This window comes from Lissotriton vulgaris, chromosome 4_1, assembly GCF_964263255.1.
Source record: "Lissotriton vulgaris chromosome 4_1, aLisVul1.2, whole genome shotgun sequence".
Taxonomy (NCBI): domain Eukaryota; kingdom Metazoa; phylum Chordata; class Amphibia; order Caudata; family Salamandridae; genus Lissotriton; species Lissotriton vulgaris.
In genome coordinates, this window is record NC_141691.1 from 818,669,017 (window position 1) to 818,689,069 (window position 20,053).

The following is a 20,053-nucleotide window of genomic DNA, read 5'->3' on the forward strand; positions in this document are numbered from 1 at the left end:
CAGGGAACACAGAAGTCACGAGAAGTACATAGCATGTAAGTTCACGGAGACTGCTTCAAATTGTATCTGTGGATCGCTCTTCTTATACAGTTTTTGAGCATAGGATAACATGGTGCACATAGGTTTACAACTTGGTTCCCATCGTAAAAGTCATAAGGGGTCGCTTTCATGTATTCAGGGCCCGGAACATAATTACAGTAACATTTGGCGGTTCCCAACTGTAAAAGTACATCTTCCCACCATTAGTACATTCCAATCAGCAGTAAACGAATCAAGGAAGAGACAGAAACAGGTGCAGAGGAAGACGAGGTTAGCGAACGGATCGAAGAGGGTGTAAAAGGGATGGTACCAGGAAACACGAGTTGCAGGCATCAAAGGGGACGTGCCTAATGAATGCACAACTGAGACAATAGAGCGGCACGGCAAGATGAGCCTCGAGCGGGGCCATCTGCCTTACAGTGTCATCCCCCTCGTCATAAAGACACCTTCAAAGGAAAACGTGTCTTCCGCAAGAGTTTGGGAATCCCAGGGTCGCGAAGCGGACAGCGTCCGTTCGCTGGCTACTTGAGGGCAAGAAACAAAATGGATGCCGTATCTAAGATGGAACCCGTGGGTTCAGATGAAGAAACCCAGGAAATAAACGAACGGTTTTAGGCTAGCACAGCAAAAACGCGTACACCCACTAAACTCGTCATTTGCGGTTCATAGATACCAGACTCGACCATATTCGTGCGAGTCGAAAACACCACTTACAATTGTCACGGAACCTCAGAGGGAGGGGGTGGGAGGGGAGGGGAGGGCAGGGGAGGCAGGGGAGGGAGGGGGAGCGGGGAGCACATACATGGGGTTACTTTCTTTCACTATCTCTTCTACTACTCTTTCTCTATAACTTCCACACCTACATCTAGGAGCAACAAGCGCAGGCGTAAGCACATGCACCCACTAATCACCCAAGGACCAGAGAGAGGGGGCCACAGCAATTCACACAGAGCAAGGCCACACAGACCGCAAAATGCAAAGCAACACAAATGACACACAACACCCAAACAAACCTCTCATCTGACATTAAGATAGTATCCATGAACGTCAAAGGTCTCAACAGTCCGGTGAAAAGGAGGAAAGTGCTCGAACACCTCAGGAAACTTAAGGGCGATATATATGTACTCCAAGAGACAAGACTAGAAACCGATGACATAAAGCGCCTCAGAGCCAGCTGGATAGGCGATGTTATAGGGTCACCAGCACAGAACAAGAAAAATGGGGTGGTGACAATAACTAGCAAAAACTCCAAGCTAGCAGTGGTGTACTCACAGGCAGACACCCAGGGAAGAACTCTTGGGACTAGCCTAAGAAGAGCCGGGGAAACAATCCACGTGGCCAATATATATGGCCCAAACACTGACGATAGACCCTTCTGTGATGGGGTGGGAGCACAACTGCACACCCTACCACTAGGCGACCTTCTTGCCGTCGCTGGCGATATGCACCAGGTTCTAGACCCAGCGATTGACAAGCACCAACACAGACCGAGCCATGCGACACACAAAGGCAACATCCTGAAGAACCTGTGCTCCAAACTCAGCCTGAAGGATCCATGGCGCCTAAGTAACCCAGACACCAGAGAATATACCTTTTACTCCTACCCACACAACTCCTACAGCCGAATAGACTACATCCTCATGTCAGAAACACACACCCACCTCATAGACCACACGGAAATTGGGCCTCGGACAATCTCAGATCACTCGCATATAAGCCTAACCCTGTCAGGGAAGCACAATGAAAAGCCAAGATGGCGCTTTGATGACTATCTGCTCACCAACGTCTCAGCGAAAGCAGAGATAGAAGCTGCAATAAAAGAGTACATGACAATTAACAACACCCCAGAGACAGACACGGAACTGCTATGGGATGCCTTAAAAGCCACCATCAGGGGGACCGTTATGACAATCAAGGGCAGGCTGAACAAAGAAAGAAACAAAAAAATTGCAGACCTAGAAAAAGAAATTAAAAACCTAGAGAACGGCCACATAGCCAACCTAGAAGATAAGAACACCCTCACTAGCCTAACTAAACGGAAGTATGAACTCAACAGAATACTGAGTGAGAGAGCAGGGACCTGGATTAATAAATACAAATCTATTAACCTATGCACCGCAAACAAAGCAGGGAAAAACCTAGCATCCTACCTTAAGGGGAAACAGAAACAGCACTCGATAGGGGCCATCAAAGACAGACATAACAAGTCCCAGACTGCAAACAAAGACATTCTGGAGGTCTTCAGAGACTTCTACGAGGGTCTATATACGAGAGACGAAACACTAAAAGATGATGGGGGCAAAGAACTATCAGGAAGCATATCCACACCGACGCTATCAGACAAGGAACGAGACATCCTCGAACTAACCATAACGGAGGACGAAATAGGGAGAGCCACGGCAAGCCTGAAAGACCACAAGGCACCAGGGCCAGACGGCTTCACGGCCGGATTCTACAAGCAGTACTTGCACATTCTCAAACCCACCATTAAAGAAGTCTTCACGAAGTGTGTCCAGAATGGACGCATGACACAGTCAATGGCGGAAGCAAACATAATAGTAATACCAAAGGAAGGAAAGGACACAAACCAGGCAATGAATTTTAGACCAATCTCACTCATAAACGTAGATTGTAAAATCTACGCAAAAATAGTAGCAAACAGACTCAATGCATACCTACCTAAGCTTATACACAGCTCCCATGTAGGCTACCTTAAAAACCGTATGTCCCACGACAACACAAGGCTGCTATGCCACATATTTAACCACTCCTCCAAAAGTACCAACGCAGCAGTCATGATAGCCTTAGACGCTGAGAAAGCGTTTGATAGGGTGTCATGGCCATTCCTAGACCAATGCATGGAAAAATTTGGGCTAGGACCCAACTATAGGAAGATGGTAATGGCCCTCTACAATGACCCTAAAGCAAGGGTGGTAGTAAACGGAGGTACATCAGAAACACTTCACCTAGGACGGGGGACCAGACAAGGGTTCCCGCTATCACCAGCCCTATTCCTACTAGCGATAGAACCACTCCTAACCATGATCAGAACCAACAAAGACATAGCAGGAATACCTGTAGAGGGAGAAACTTTCAAGTTAGCGGAATATGCGGACGATGTACTAATAGTCACAGAAGACCCAGAGAGATCCATCAAAGAACTGATGGATACGAAAGAAAAATATGCCCAAGTCTCGGGGTACAAACTGAACAGGGACAAATCCGAATGCAAATCGCTGAACGTCCACACAACAAAAACGGTGTTAGGCACGTCCGGCCTAACATGGCAACAGAAACCCATAAAATATTTAGGCCTCCTCTTCGAGAGAGACCTAAGAGCCACACTGGAACAGAACGAGCAAGCCACTCTCCAGAAAATTAAGGATAGGGTAGAAGGGTGGTCCCCCAAATTCACAACGTGGTGGCGGAGAGTGGAAGCGATTAAAATGATGCTCACACCAATGATTAACTACATGGTGAGCATGCTGCCACTAATAAACACAGAAGACTTCCACAAGAAACTAGACAAAATGCTGAACAACTTTCTGTGGAGGGAGAAAAAGCCCAGAAAAAGCCTACACAAGCTTAGACTGTCAAAAGACCTGGGAGGCCTCAACCTAACCAATTTCAAAAGATTCCAGAAGGCATGCATAGCTAGACAAGGGCTCCACTGGCTCGACCGAGACCGGAATACACCCCCGCATGGCTGACACTTGAGCGGGGACTACTTAAAGGTATGAACCTCATCACCCTTCTCACAGCCACCCGGCACCCAGCAATCAAGGACAACCCCGTCCTAAAGAATACAAGAACTGCGCTCCTAAGTGTCGACAAACTAATAGGAATAAGCATAAGGAAAAGTCAATTTGAGTCCATTTGGCACAACCCCACAATAAAGTACAGGGATAAGACTCTGAACATGCATTCATGGTATAGACACGGCATCTCCACTGCCAACGACCTTCAGAAACAAGGCACGCACCTAACTTTTGACACCCTTAAGGAGGAGCACAACCTACAGAGCATAGAACTGTACAACTTTCTGAAGATCGAGGTAGCAATAAGAAAGGCAAACCTTAACGGTCTAACACCATCACTCATACAACACGCCGCCAACCTCAACATACTAGGACACCAAGTGGCACACCTTTACAAAGCCCTATGCCCCAAATCTACCAAACTCAACGATAAAGTCACAAATTTTTGGGAAACAATAGCGGGTAGGGTGCTAAATGAGGATGAGAGAGCCGAGCTATGGAGATCCACCTCCAGGAAAAAGGTAACGGCAACTCTAAACCAGACCAAACTCTGGCTAGTACATAAGGCATACTGGACACCAGCCCGCCTAGCATCCATGGGAATCCGAGAGAGCGATTCCTGCTGGAACTGTGACAAGGGGAAGGGAGACCTGGAACACCTACTCTTCAGCTGTTCTAAGGTTAGGGAATTCTGGGACAAAATTGGAACATTAATTAACGATATCACGGGGGTAACCACACACATAGACTTCCACAGCCTGGTCCTGGGTTTCGCATCCCCATCAATCACAACAATAGAAGACCGTGACCTCATCGACCTACTTCTGACTGCGGCGGTCAAAACAGTCCTAAACAACTGGAAAGACACAGCGAAAGCCACGCCTAAAGTATGGCTTAACTGGATCACCTTCCTTTGAGGGGCTGACAACATTACAGCGATACACTCACCGAAAACACACAGGCAGTCGAATATGTGGGGTTCCCTAGACAACTACCTATCATCGCATAAACCCCCATAGGCGGCGAAGCTAGGCAATCAGCAAAGTGGCACACCTCGCCGGTCTCTGTGCATACAACAGGAATGTAACCTGCAACGCTCCTTTCTGTTTTCTTCTTCGACCTTTCTCTATCCACTCTATCCTCCGGGGCGTGGGACCAAGGATGTCAACCAAGCAACACAAAGGGGCGGAGGACTACATCGACAAGCAGAACTTGAAAGACTGGCAATCGGACCAACCCCAATAAGACTGGAAGCTGGCAGCGAACTTTCCCCCCCCCCCCCCCCCCCGGCGTTTTTTCTTCTTTTCCTCTTCTCCCCCCTTCATTTCTCTTCCTCCACCCATGTATATTCTATGCTCCATGTAAATATATATTTTTCTACAATAAAAAATTACAGAAATAAATTTAAAAAAAGGAATAGCTGCAGTCACAGGGATCAAGATTCCTTTCGCTGCTTGGATTCGCTGACTCTTATCTGCAAAGATGTCTGACAAACCGGATATGGCTGAGGTCGAGAAATTCGACAAGTCTAAGTTGAAGAAGACGGAAACACAGGAGAAGAATCCACTGCCCTCAAAAGAAACGATTGAGCAAGAAATGAAAGGAGGCTGCGAATCCTAATGGCCCCACCCTGCCGAACACGCACTGTACATTCCACGAGCATTGCCTTCTTATTTTACTTCTTTTAGCTGTTTAACTTTGTATGAAATAACTCAAGATGCAAAGGGAGGTTGGAGAACGTTGTACTGTGACCCGCCCCCGCCCGGTTCCACCAAAAAAGCGCAAGGACTGAGAACTGACAGAGCGTGAGGGCGCTGCCCTCCTGTCTGCCGGCGGGGGCGCTGCAGAGCCTGGTGTCAAAGGGCAGCTGTGGAGCCCGGGCAAAGACCCCCGACGAACAACAGCAGCAATTCCACCACGGCCGAGCTACTGGGGCCACATGCAATTAATCGAGTGCCATTTTTATTTGTCCAAAAATAATTTTAATTATTGGAATGCACATTTTTTTTAATATGCAAATAAAACATTTTTAAAACCTGAAGAAAAAAAAAGGAATAGCAAAATGGGTTCTTGATGCATCTGGGGGATAGACATCATATTTATCACTTTAATGTAACTTAAATGGTCAGCAGCTCTTTTTGAGGTAGGATTACCTTAAAAAAACAGGATGTCAATTATACATGGACACATCTACCTGTCTTGCACTTTAGAAGCATTGGGGTAGGGATAAAAGCTAAAATTAGATATATTCATGGGTAGAGTGGTGGAAAAATAATATTAGATGATTCTACGTACTCACTTTGTAGAAAATCTTATGGCTGTGACAGAAGCTCTTGAGGACAGTATAAAGGGAAAGCTACTATTGATTAGGTAATTAACTCTTCATTGGATCATGCTAGCGGCCCACACATTATTGGTGATGTGGACATTTTTATGGTATGCCATATATAATAGTAAATGCTGCAAATTAAACATACAAGATAAACAATAAAAGACCTCCAGGATCGTCAAGTCTGTTGATTTTCTTAATTTTATAGAAGTAACAATAGTAAATGTCAATTTCTCTTATTAGAGTGCCAAATGTGTTAAAGTTAATTTTACACTTCACATTACACTTTAAAAGCCTTACCCTGTCAAAACAACCATGAAGCAAGACTTCATGAACAGGAAACATTTCATATTTTATTCTGCACTTCTCTTTCCTCTTGAAATTTAGATTGATGTACTTATTAAGTCGCAGTCATCAAAGTTTTTTATCATTTGTTGAAAATTATAACATTGATATACCACTCTTTACTTTGCTATATCTTTAAGTAATGTAATCTTCATAGAAGGTGGTTTTTAGGTCGAGCCTGGGCAGAGGATGCACTGCTCTGTAAGGCATACTAGGCATGCTGTATTGAGGTAAGGCATAGAAGTTCCGCCCATTTCCCACCCACCTTTTCAATTGGCTCCTGGTATTGTCCTTGCGAAATTGTTGCATGTCATTTGTGAATAGGCCTAGTAGTTCATCACCTTGGTACCGACTTATCTGCATTTGTAATCTCCCATAACGACTATACTTGCCACTTGTGTTGTTACAAGGTCTGATTTATGTAGTCAGTGAGCAACATTTTCTTTAATCATCATCCCCTATCCCACCCAGGAGATCGCAGCACTCTGCACCCTTTTACATTATTAATAATGTATTTATTTAAATTACAGCTCAGTCCGCTTTAATTATAACAGCCACACTTATTTATTTATTTATTTATTTAATTTACAGAGTCAGGCTGTTTTCACTTCAACAGCCACGCTACAGAAGCTTTCGTAATTAATTTATTTTTTATCACTGGGTGAAAGCGCCCATAGGCGTTTTCACTTTAATGTTGGCCATGCCCCTTTCTTTAGACGCTGCTCACTGTAACCTGAAAACGGTGAGCAGCGTCTAAAGAAAGGGGTGCGACCACCATTAAAGTGGTCACACATTGGCAAGAGATAGAGCTATTGGCATTAGATATAACAATGCCTTTTATATATATGTGTCGCTTTTAAAAACACATAAATAAAAGGCATTGCCACTTACAATGCCAATAGCTTAAACGCTCACAAACGCGAGACTTATTGCATTGAAAATACTTATTTCAGAATTTAGGACCAATTCACAAAAAAGTAGTAAATCCTCACCGACAAATTTATATCTACATGTGTGTAAAGATGTACTACTTTTTGGGATTTGCAAACATTCCCACTAATGAACCAAAATATCTGTGCTAGGCACAGGTTTTGAGGTATACTTCTGGGAATGCAATGTGCTATTCCCACAGATCCTATTCTCCATGTAAAGAGATCTCCATACCGGTGAAGTTAGCTCAGGGGAAATAGCAGCCCCCTAGGCAAACACATACTTTCTTGTGAAGTTGTTTATCTTTGGAATTTTATATAGCACAAACTTTCCCTATAGGCAATAGTGCACTTTAAATGAGAATCAGATTTCACACTATTTTTAGGTATTGGAAGGTAAAGTGATTTACTCAGAATCAGAGGATGTTGAGTCAAAGCTAGATTACAACCTTGTTTTCTAGTTCCATAGACAGCAGCTCTAGCCGGTAGGCTTCATCTCCTACTACTACTTCACATACTCCTAAATGCCTTTGTGAACTTGCACCAGGAAGTCAAAATTTGTTATTCAGCTCCATTGAGCCAAATATATCAGATCATAAAAAGAATATACGTGTGTGTTGGGGCTGTGTTTGGTGACTGGTCCTTTGTGGGTGTCTGTCTAGAGTTTTGTCTAATACTAGGTTAAGGTTGCCTGCTCCTATCAGTAGTTCCTCTTGGGGAATATTGCTGAGTTTGTCTCCCACTGCTCCCCAGAAGGACTCGTCCTCCGTGTTGGGGCCGTAGATGTTGGCGATGTGTATCGTTTCTTCCCCCCGCTTCAGGCTAGTGATTAGCAGGCGTCCATCTTCGTCCGCCTGGTGTTCGAGTAAGGTCAGTCTTGCTTTCTTATTTATTATCGTTACTACTCCTCTTTTTTGTGTATGGCTGGTGAGCACAGGGTTAGTCCAATCCAGCTCGCTTTTAGGCGTTGTACGTCCTCTTCGGAAAGTTTTGTTTCCTGCATGACGTATACATCGCTTTTAAGTTTGGTTAGCTAGTTCATTATTTTTCTTCTTTTTATCGGGTGGTTGAGCCCTTTGACGTTAAGTGAGGTTATTTTCAGGTCAGATAGTATTTGGGGGTCGTTGTGCGTTGTCATCGTGGGTGTGTATTATTGCCCATGCTTGCTGCTGTATGGATGGCTCCTATGCTTTTGGCCTATCCCCCCTCCTGGTACCTCGCTGCGTGCCCTGTCTGGACTGTCTGCGCTGCGTAATGGCTGTGTGTGTGTGTCCGTTGAGAATTAAAGAAGTAGAGAATGAAAGAAAAAAGGAATAAATAGTCTGTACTGCTCTACCCCCGTGCCCCCCAACCCCCAACCTCCCCTCCCTCCCTCCACCCGCATTTCGATAGATGGGCGTGCGACAGCAAATTTCCTCCCCCCCCCACACGAGGTCCCCCAAGTACGTCAGTTGGTGGGGCAGAGTAGAAACCATTAAAATGATGCTAACTCTAATGGTCAACTACATTCTGAGTATGCTGCCACTGATAGTCACTGAAGAATTCCCCAAAAAACTGAACACAATGATAAAGTCGTTCCTCTGGAGGGGTAAAAAAGCAAGGATCAGCCTTTAGAAACTCAGGCTCAGCAAGGACCTAGGGGGGCTTAACGTCACAAATTTTAAGACTTTCCAAACAGCCGGCCTGGCCAGACAAGGCATATACTGGCTCACGCAAGAGCTGGGTTACACACCTGCCTGGCTGGAGCTAGTGAAAGCTCTGATGGGAGGCACAAACCCGGCGGCCCTCCTCACGGCTAACAAACAATCGGCAGCCATCAACACAATCCTCAAAAACACCAAAAAGGCCCTCCTGCAAGTAGACAAAAGAATGGAGAAAAGTATTAAAAACACAAAAGACGAATCCATTTGGTTCAACACAAAAATTAAATACAAGAACAGCGTACTTAATATAAGCCCCTGGCTCCAACGAGGCATTCACACCCCATCCCAACTAGAGGAACGAGGGTCCCCTGCCACCTTCTCCAATCTACAAAAGGCACATGACCTCCCTGACATAGAACCATATAACTTCCTCAAAATCAAAGCGGCCATCACCAGAGCAAAACTAAGCAAAGAGGTGACAACAATACACCAATACATGTCAAATCTCAACAAACTTGGACACCAAACATCACACCTCTACAAACTACTTAGGGCAAAAACAACAATTTTAAACAGGAAAGTCATGAATCACTGGGAGACACTAAACGAGGGGCGACTTAGCGAGAAAGAAAAGGCCCTCCTCTGGGCCTTGGCTAGCAAGCACAAAGTCACCGCAACACTAGCGCAAACAAAATTCTAGCTCCTACACAGGACCCGGCATGCCTAGCAGCGGTCAGTCTAACCGACAGCGACTTATGCTGGAATTGTCAGAAACAGAGAGGCGACCTAGAACACATGATAGTCCATTGCCCTAAAGTTAAAAAATTTCTCGAACGAAAGTAACAGACTTCATCCACAATGTAACTGGGTACACCCCAAAAATAGATCTCCTCAGAATAGTGTATGCATTCACAGCACCGCAGATCCAATCTGCCAATGACAGGAGCCTCATTGACCTGCTCCTCACGGCGGCAAAGAAGATAATCCTGTCTAACTGGAAAGATACAGGGAGGGCCACTTTCAAAGTATGGTTCAACTGGGTCACCTTCCTAAGGGGAGCTGACAACATAACGAAAAACCAAACACCACAAGTTGGATGCAGCAATGAGATGTGGCTCTCCCTGGACAAATACCTGGCCTCACAAAAACTGCAGTGAATGCACCTCTCGCCCCTACACAGACCCCCGCCACCACCCCCCCCCACTCCCCCACCCGTGGCGCAACCCGTCTGCAAAGTATCGCTGGCCATACAACCTCTAACCACAGCACCTGTGTCCTTCCTTTTCTCTCTCTACCTCTCATCTCACTCCTACTTACCCCTACACACTATCTCATCCGACCGAAGGAGGCATTGCATGTGACCGGTATGTAAAGACAAGGACTCAAGCAGCCTATGTATAACCAGCTCACATTCGCCATAACAAGCCGTATGCATTATTACTGATATGTATGTTTACACTTACCAATGTTGCCTTCGATCGGTTTTACTCTGTACTGTTTGGTAAAAAACTTCTTCTAATAAAAATCTTTTGAAATAAAAAAAAAGAATATACAGTAAATGAGACATAAAATAAACAGCCATAAAAATTGCATTGTTAAAATAAACCTTTGATAAAAGCAGAAACATTCATTAAATGGTATAAGAGCAGCAAAATGCAATTAAAACTTTCAGTATTTGGATCATAATGTTAAAGAATGTAAGATGTAATGCAGAACAGCAATAATAACAGCTTCATTTCCCAGACATTGCAAGTAAGGAAGGGCAACTGTGTAAGATCTAGAATCCAATGCATGCAGTACTTGTGCGTAGAAACTGCCTTCTTTGATGGGAACAAAATGTACAAAATAAAGTGCAGAGTGCTTTATTTAGCTGGGACTTCACAGTGACAGGGGGTGAGTGCTTTTGGAAGGAAATGCTACCAGGAAGTGTTTAGTTTGGAGTCGGAACCTTGTCAGTAAAAACTTCTGTCTCTCATCTGCAATGAGCTGTAAGTAAAGTGCTGGGCTTGATGGTAAAACTGGGGAAATAACTGCTCTGTCTATGCCCAACTCGGACATTATTAACCATAATCTGGTGCGATCCACTGTGGCAAATGCGCATGTTAGGTCCAAAAAGGCAAGATGGACACATCCTTTTCTAGCCTTTGTTCATTTTTGGACACTAAGAGACAGATTTAAGGTCTGCTCCACTGCTCCCAGGCCTGGGCAAAACCCAAACTGTAAATCTGATAGCCCCTGTGTCTCTGCCACCCAACTTTCTAGTTTGGCTAGAAAAATCCTTCCTAAGAACTACCGTGCTATCCAGAAGAGAAATTGTCCGGTAACAGTGTGGCTGGCTTTTATCACCCTTTTTAAAAATAGGGATAATAATGGCCTCTTCCCATGTTTTAACCAGAGGCCCAATGATTGCAAATGTTAGGACATTAGTTATTAAGGGTGCCCAGAACTGTGGGAAGGATTTAAAGATATCTGAGAGGATTTTATCGGGTCCTCGGGTATTCTCAGATGGACTATTTTCAATTGCTAAAATAACATCAGAGACCTTAATGGATCTGCTCAGTTCCCAGCCGAGGGTGGGGTTGCAGATAGGTATATCATCAATATCATGTGTAAGGGTCTGTGTCTTTGGGCCGAATATATTTGAAAAGTGGGCCACCCAGGAATTACTTTAGACAACACACTTAACTTTTGGTACGGACTCACCTACAAGCGCCTGAGAGTTTACTACCTTCCAAAAGGCCCAGGAATCTTTCAACTGGCCATCGCTACTCCCAATCTATCCCATGGACATTTATTAAGAGCATACTTTAGGAGTTTGTGAGCTTCGGGACAGGTACTATGAACCACTTAGGGCCAGTGTAGATTTTTCCAGCATTTTATGTCAGCTTATCTGCCGTATACTTTTTAAGAGAGGTAAAAGCCTGAATTGTGTCTCTTGGACTCGATTTCTCTTGAAGAACCTGATTAATCTCCATTTGATGTGAGTGAATAGGTTTCTGTCAAAGGCACCCTTGCCTATCTTTCCCATCTAATGTTTAGACCTTTATTTTTATTATCTTCAATTTGATGTTGAGGGATATTCTGAACATCCCTGGATAAAGGTAATTTAAGAATCAACATTAGTGGGTTGTGATCACTTATGCATGAGGCAATTGTTTTACAAGCGACCAGCACTGGTAACAGATCCTTAGAAACTAATGTATAGTCTATGATAGAATTAGACCCTGGCCCCATGTATTTTGGAATCTGAATGGAGGACCCCTTGCTATAAACATGTGCAAATACCAAATTGTTAGCGACAGATACTCTATTTAATGTGTCTTCAGAGGGAGTATGTCTAAAATGTGTAAGAGGGTCACCACAATCATCACTAATTCCACATATTACAGAAAAACCTGTTACCACACATTTTGATGTTAAAGCCCCAGACGTCGCCTTCCTCACGGAAACCTGGATGAACGCCTCTTCAGCGCCCAACATCGCCATCGCCCTCCCAGACGGCTACAAGATCATCCGGAGGGACCGCATCAACCAGACTGGAGGAGGCATCGCCATCATCCATCATACCCCAAAGAACTATTCCAAACGGTCTCATCCCTAGCAAACCCAAAAACCACAGAAATTCCCCCTAGTCTTTCACTCTGTGAAAGTCTGGCCACCTTTTTTCGTGAAAAAGTTGAAAACATCTTTTTTTCCCTAGACAGCCTTGTTAAGACTTCTTCCTCGAGCGAGGACCCGGAACCTCTCAGACCTTTGGTAACACTTCAACAATTTCAGCGCATCACGGAAAAGGAAGTAGTGAGGCGCATACAAAAAATTAAATCAGGCTCCCCTCATGATCCCTGTCCCACTGCAATAGCCAAACTAGCACCAGATGCCATTGCCAGGGGACTTACTCCCCTTTTTAATCAGATGCTGGAGAAAGGGGAATACCCTTCCAGATGGAAGCGAGCCTCCATCCTGCCCCTGCTAAAAAAAAACAACTTAGACATCACTGAGATGAATAACTATCGTCCGATCGCTTGACTCCCCCTCCCTGCCAAAATAATGGAAGGTAGCCTGAATGCACAACTAAGCGCCTTTTTAAAAACAGGGGATCACCTTGACCCTTCCAAACACGGCTTTCGTGCGGAACACAGCACGGAATCCGCCCTGATCAAATCAATGGAAGACATCAGGCAGGTGATGGATGCAGGAGGTAGAGCGGCCCTTATTCTGCTGGATCTTTCCGCTGCCTTCGACACGGTCCACCACAACTTGTTGGTGGACCGGTTGAGGGCCTGTGGAATTCAGGGAAAGGCACTAAAAATCTTACAGGCCTTCCTGTCCGATAGAACCCAGTCAGTGGCCCTAGGAGACCATGAATCGCATTCATTTGTATTGCCCTGTGGAGTCCCCCAGGGATCTTCGCTTAGCCCCACCCTTTTTAATGTTTATGTGTCGACCCTCGCCCCGGTGATTCGATCGTTCGGTTTTCAACTCACGGTTTATGCGGACGACACACAGATTTTGGTGTCTCTCTTACCCGGCAATACTGATAACACAGCAGACAGATTCAAAAACTGTATGCACGAAGTGGGCTGCTGGATGGCACAAAGCTGCCTTAAACTGAATTCCTCGAAGACAGAGGTTCTGCTCTTTGGAGCTAGGGAGAACTTCTGGTCCCCGAGATGGTGGCCAGATGAAATGGGACCCCTCCCCGCGCCAGTGGACAAAGTAAAAAACCTGGGCATACTGGTGGACAGCTCCCTGTCCTTTAAACCCCAGATTAATGCACTCTCTTCCTCTCTGCATTATACCCTCAATACCATCAGGAAAATTCTCCCGTATTTGGAGAAGGAACACAGGAAAACTATTGTTACAGGTCTAGTGCTTTCACGCCTGGACTATTGTAACAGCCTGATGTTAAACGCCCAGCAGAGTGTACTCAATAAACTCCAACTATTGCCAAATGCAGCCACCCGCCTGATCACCGACACTCCCAAATTTGCATCGGTAACGCAGGATTTGGTGGCTCTACACTGGCTGCCAATTCGTAAGAGAATTGCCTTCAAGGCACTATGCATGGTCTTTAAAGCCCTTCATGATATGGGCTCTAGATACATGAAACTGCTATTTCGCTGGCATAAACCAGCACGAACCCTGAGGTCAGGAGAATTGGCTCTGGTTACGGTCCCCAGAATTAAAAGAGCTCGCTGGGGAGGCAGGAGCTTCTCCCTTGGGGCGGCAGAGGCCTGGAACAAACTCCCACTTGTGCTCAGACAATCTCAGGACCTGATGGCTTTTAGAAGAGGACTTAAGACCTGGCTCTTCACTCAGTAATCCTACTCACTCACCCTAGCTCTATCATACCAGCGCCAGGACACCTCCGGGTAACAGAGCGCTCTGCAAATGTGCTAAATAAATAAATAAAGAACACCATCCGCATCACGACCAACACCGATGACACCCTCCCACCCGCCGAGCACCTGCACTTCCAAGTCCACATCAACCCCAATACCACCCTCAGAGGCACCCTCATCTACAGACCCCCGGGACCAGGCACACCATTCAGCGAGGACATCGCCAACTTCGTAAGCCCGCACGCCCTCCCCTCCGCTGACTACATCCTCCTCGGGGACCTCAACTTCCACCTGGAGAACAACAACGACCGCAACACCACCACCCTGCTGGACAACCTCACAAACCTCGGACTCAAGCAGCTGGTGACCACCCCCACCCACTACGCCGGACACACACTCGACCCCGTCTTCTCATCCAGCAAGGACATCACCTTCAGCCACGCCACCGGACTCCACTGGACGGACCACAGCTGCGTCCACTTCAGCTTCAGAAGGACCACGATCCACCACCACCAGCAACAGGCTGCACGCAGAAGCTGGAACAAGATCACAGCCGACCAGCTTGTGACTTCCCTGAGCAAGAACCCACCCACCAGCGCAACGAACCCCAGCCAAGCGGCCACCAACCTCACGAAGTGGATCAGCGACTGCGCAGACGACCTCGCCCCCCTGAGGACCCCGCCTAGCAGACCCGGCAGCAAGAAAGCCCCATGGTTCACCGACGAGCTCAAGAGCTCCAAGAAGAACTGCCGAACCCTCGAGAGAGCCTGGCGCAGAGACCCAACACTGGACAACATGACTGCCCTCAAGCTCGCCACCCGTAAACACCACCAACTGATCCACGCCACCAAGAAAACTGCATTCAAGGAACGACTGGACAACAATGCACACAACAGCAAGGAACTCTTCAACATCGTTAAAGAGCTCTCCAACCCCAACGCCGGAAACAACGACATCACCCCTTCGAAAGACCTCTGCAACTCCATCGCCTCCTACATCCACAACAAGATCGCGGACATACGCAACAGCTTCAGCACGCAACCAACGCACGCCACGACTGAACTACCGCCCCCCACCACCACCCTCCGCGCCTGGACCCCGATCAGCACCGAAGACACCGTCCGCACGATGAACTCCATCCACTCCGGATCGCCGACCGACCCCTGCCCTCACCACGTCTTCAACAAGGCCGACACGGTCATCGCACCCCACCTGAGGGACATCATCAACACCTCCTTCGACACCGCTACCTTCCCGGAGAACTGGAAGCACGCCGAACTCAGCGCTCTACTAAAGAAGCCATCAGCCGACCCCACCGACCTCAAGAACTACCGCCCCATCTCGCTGCTCCCGTTCCCTGCAAAAGTCATCGAGAAGACCGTCAACAAGCAGCTGGCCGCCTTCCTCGAGACAAACGGATCCCTCGACCTCTCGGAGTCTGGCTTCCGGGCCAACCACGGCACCGAGACCGCCCTGATCGCAGTCACCGATGACATCCGAGCCCTGCTTGACAACGGAGAAACAGCAGCCCTCATCCTCCTAGACCTCTCCGCGGCCTTCGACACTGTCTGTCACCGCACCCTAGTGCAGCGCCTCAGCAACGTCGGAATCCAAGAGAAGGCACTAGAATGGATCATCTCCTTCCTTGCCGGAAGGACACAGAGAGTCCGCCTCCCCCTGTTCAGATCAAAAGCCACCGAAGTCATCTGTGGCGTTCCTCAAGGCTCCTCGCTCAGTCCAACCCTCTTCAACGTCTACATGAGCCCCCTCGCAGACATCGCACACCAGCACAACCTCAACATCATCTCCTACGCCGACGACACCCAGCTGATCCTCTCCCTCACCAACGACCCCACCACCGCCAGAGCCAACCTTCACGAAGGGATGAAAGAGGTAGCCGAATGGATGAAGAACAGCCGCCTGAAACTGAACTCGGACAAGACGGAAGTCCTCATCCTGGGATCTTCACCCTCCGCCTGGGACGACTCCTGGTGGCCCCCCGCCCTAGGCAGCGCACCCAAACCAACAGACCACGCACGCAACCTGGGCTTCATCCTGGACTCCTCCCTCTCCATGACCAGACAAGTCAACGCCGTCTCCTCGTCGTGCTTCAACATCCTGCGCATGCTACGTAAGATCTTCCGATGGATCCCCACCGAGACCAGGAAGACGGTCACCCAGGCCCTCGTCACCAGCCGTCTGGACTACGGCAACTCCCTCTACGCCGGAACCACCGCCAAACTCCAGAAGAGACTCCAGCGGATCCAGAACGCCTCAGCACGACTCATCCTGGACATCCCCCGTCGCAGCCACATCTCCGGACACCTGAGAGACCTGCACTGGCTCCCGGTCAACAAGAGAATCACCTTCCGTCTCCTCACCAACGCACACAAAGCCCTACACAACCAAGGCCCAGGATACCTCAACAGCCGCCTCAACTTCTACGCTCCCAAACGCCAGCTTCGACCAACCGGCCACGCCCTCGCCGCCATCCCCTGCATCCGAAGAGCCACCACAGGGGGACGGTCCTTCTCCTACCTCGCCGCCAGGACTTGGAACTCCCTCCCGACCCACCTCCGCCTGACCCAGGACCACCTCGCCTTCAGGAAGCAACTCAAGACCTGGCTGTTTGAGCAGTAGCGGACCCCCCTCCCCTAGCGCCTTGAGACCCTCTGGGTGAGTAGTGCGCTATATAAATGCTTTGATTGATTGATTGATTGATTGAAAGTCTCCAGCTCACATGATTAATAAATCCTATATATGGTCGTGTAAGGTCTTACGCAAAGCATCCTGTATCCCATCAACAATCTTGATTTCATGCGGGGTCAAATATATTATAATAATAGTTAACCATAAATGGTCAAAAGATTTTTTCTGTGTGATCCGGAGTATGTGATAGAGCAATGTGATGACCAGCTCAGAAACCTTACAGTCCGTCACTGTCACAGAGATAAATGTTATCAAACCCCTTTAGCTAGGCCTGATGTTGAGGGGATTGTTGGACCATGGAAAGTAATAAAGCCATTTAAATGTGATGTGTCCAATAATCAGTACTCGTGGCAAAGATTATTTGATAATGACCAACCAAGTTCAACCATTCCAGAGCAGTTTGGGATCCAAAGTGCCACATTCCATGAGATTAGGCCAAATTCCCCTGCTTGCTGATGAACACCATGAGGTGCCCGTTGATTGGGTTTGGGAAAAAGAGGATGGTTATCGATTGATTCTAGTTGAGGCTCTATAGGGGGTAGACAATCCCATTACTCTAGAGGTGTCTGGGGAGTGAACCTATCAGAGAGAGTGAGGAGGCAGTTTGAGTGATTGTTTACCGTTGTGTCTTTTGCTGTACCCAGTTGAGCAGCTTTACTGTCGCTGTATAATAGTAACCCAGTAGCCCTTGATGGATAAGAAAAAACAGTGGAAGTGCTCTGATGGCCACCAGGGTTAAGTTGGAGTTTGACTAAGTGAATGTAATACGGACTTGACTAAGCTAGGTCTTCTAAAGTTGATGATTATACAGTCCGCCTGTGAACTCTTGGGTTGCAATTCAATTCAGGAGACCCTGCTCACTGGGATAATATTTTTGGAGTGGCCACTAGACCATCCGGAATACTTTTGCTGCCAATGTGATACTTTATTCAGAAGGGATGTGCGTGATTCCATGTGAGGATATAGGAACAGTTTCCAGCATGATGATATATGGAGTAAACTCTGGGGGGATGTGAGGCCAAATATCATTTGGCTCAGTCCACAATTCCTTGTTCAAAGTGCTTGGCCCCTTGTCAAAGGATTCTCTCTGAATGGATTGTGGGCCACTTGCCCTATGTGGAACTAAACTTTGTTTGTTGGAGGTCTATTGTGATTTGAGTCACCAGAACCTGTATGGAGTTTATTATTAGCCCCGGGGTCTCTTTACATAAAATGAAACTGTATGATTATAGGGGGTGGGGTTTAGGGCTAACAAAGGCGCTGAGTTGCTTTTGTTGCCCTATGTATCCTCTAAACCTCCACCCACTGCTGGTTGTACAAATCCTGGTATCGGAGGGGCGCAGGGGAGAGTTGAAGCAAGAGCAGATCTACTTTGTCCCCAGTGGAAGCCCTGTTGGTTAAGTTTCATGAGCTCTAGCTCAAACATGCCAAGACACCCCAGGATTGGGTTTAGCCTTGTCTACAGGGCAGCTATTATGGTGTCTTAGAGAATGTTTCTGCGAGGCAACTGGTACAGTCTTTTTTTTCCCAGAGAGTCTTTCTTCTTGGGGGACTGAGTGGTATTGACCCTTGTTCGCTTCAATTTCCCAACAGGCTCCAGTATCTTTCTCTTCCCAGCCACACTTGGATCATTTGGTGGTGGTGTAACCACCATGACTTCTGGCTCCAAGCGGATAGGGTGGTGGTGGGTCTTGGGGTGAAACAGGGCTCTCCAGCATGGTGTGAATCTTGGCTTGCCCTTCCTGGTGTATGTTCTGTGCGAGTGGTACACTAGGGCCCTCGCCCATATTTGAAGAGCTTGGCATCTTACTTCCAAGGAAGCCCAGCAAGGAGGATGTTTGAGAGGAGAGAGAAAGGCGCCATTCATACCAGCTTGGTTTCTTTGCTAATAATGTCAACTGTGTACGTCAAAAGTGCACCTATGATCATATTTAGAGAGACTGCTGAGGCACCCACATTGGCATTACCATTGATCTTGCGTTTACCCATTTGAGACTTGGGCGTGATCCAATAACAGCGAGAGAGTGAATAAACTGGTTATTACATACAAGATTTATAAAACGGAAAAAGAGATACTTCTTAGATGGGTTTGCTTAGGTGAGTTTTATCCCTCGAGGAGCAGTCACAGCTTTGCACCTTGGTCTTTATTAGCTAGAGTAATTTGGAGGCTGCGTTAGATATTGTTTGCAAGAAAATCCACACCCAGAGCCAAGAGGAGTGGCCCAGCCCAGCCAAGGTCAGCTACAGACAGGCTTAGATGGGTCTGCTCTAGGCCCAGTCCTTGCACGAGCATGTGCCCATGTGTGTTTGGTGCATGTACCTCACTGCGGGACAGTAAAGCGGTTTTCAAGCATGTCGCCTCCATTCTGCCCTGCTTTGCCAAGAGAGGTCTGGGGGATGTAGTCCCACCCCAGGCCAAAGTCTGCACAGTCTCTAGTGGGCAAGGAACCACTAGTCAACATCTGCACTGTGGGACCGGAAAGGGCTCTTTAAGTGCGTTGCCTCCCCTTGGCCCGCCTTGTAGGAGAGAGGTCTGAGGGACAAAGTCCCACCCCAGACCATTGTTTGCAGAGGCTCTGACGGACAAGGAACCACTGGTCAACACCAAAGCTGCAGGACCGAAAAGCAGTCTTCAAGTGAATCGCCTGGCCTATGCCCCACCTTGCAGGAGAGAGGTCTGGGAGATGTAGTCTCACCACAGACTGATGTGTGCAGAGTCTCTGGTGGGCAAGGAACCACTGGTCAACACCTGTGCTGCAGTACCGTAAAGCGCTCTTCTAGCGCTTTGCCTCCCTTCTGGCCTCCTTGCAGGAGAAAGGTCTCGTGGACTCAGTCCGACCCCTGACCTTTGTGTGCAGAGTCTCTAGAGGGCAATGAACCACTGGTCAACAGCCCGCTGTGGGACTGGAAAGCGATCTTCAAGTGTGTTGCTTTCCCTCTGTCCCACCTTGAAGTTGAG

At 47.3% G+C, this 20,053-nt stretch overlaps 1 protein-coding gene across 1 annotated transcript; it reads left to right on the top strand.

Annotated features, from left to right (window-relative positions):
- Positions 1–5,252: 5,252 nt before the first annotated feature.
- On the top strand, positions 5,253–5,681 carry LOC147722626 (thymosin beta-4-like). The gene has a single exon (XM_086966872.1). It carries the CDS (start codon positions 5,280–5,282, stop codon positions 5,415–5,417), a length of 138 nt encoding a protein of 45 aa, XP_086822998.1. The 5' UTR covers positions 5,253–5,279; the 3' UTR covers positions 5,418–5,681.
- Positions 5,682–20,053: the final 14,372 nt, after the last annotated feature.

Excerpts from the sequence above, each read along its gene's own strand:
- LOC147722626 (XM_086966872.1), top strand. The coding sequence starts at position 5,280 with ATGTCTGACAAACCGGATATGGCTGAGGTCGAGAAATTCGACAAGTCT.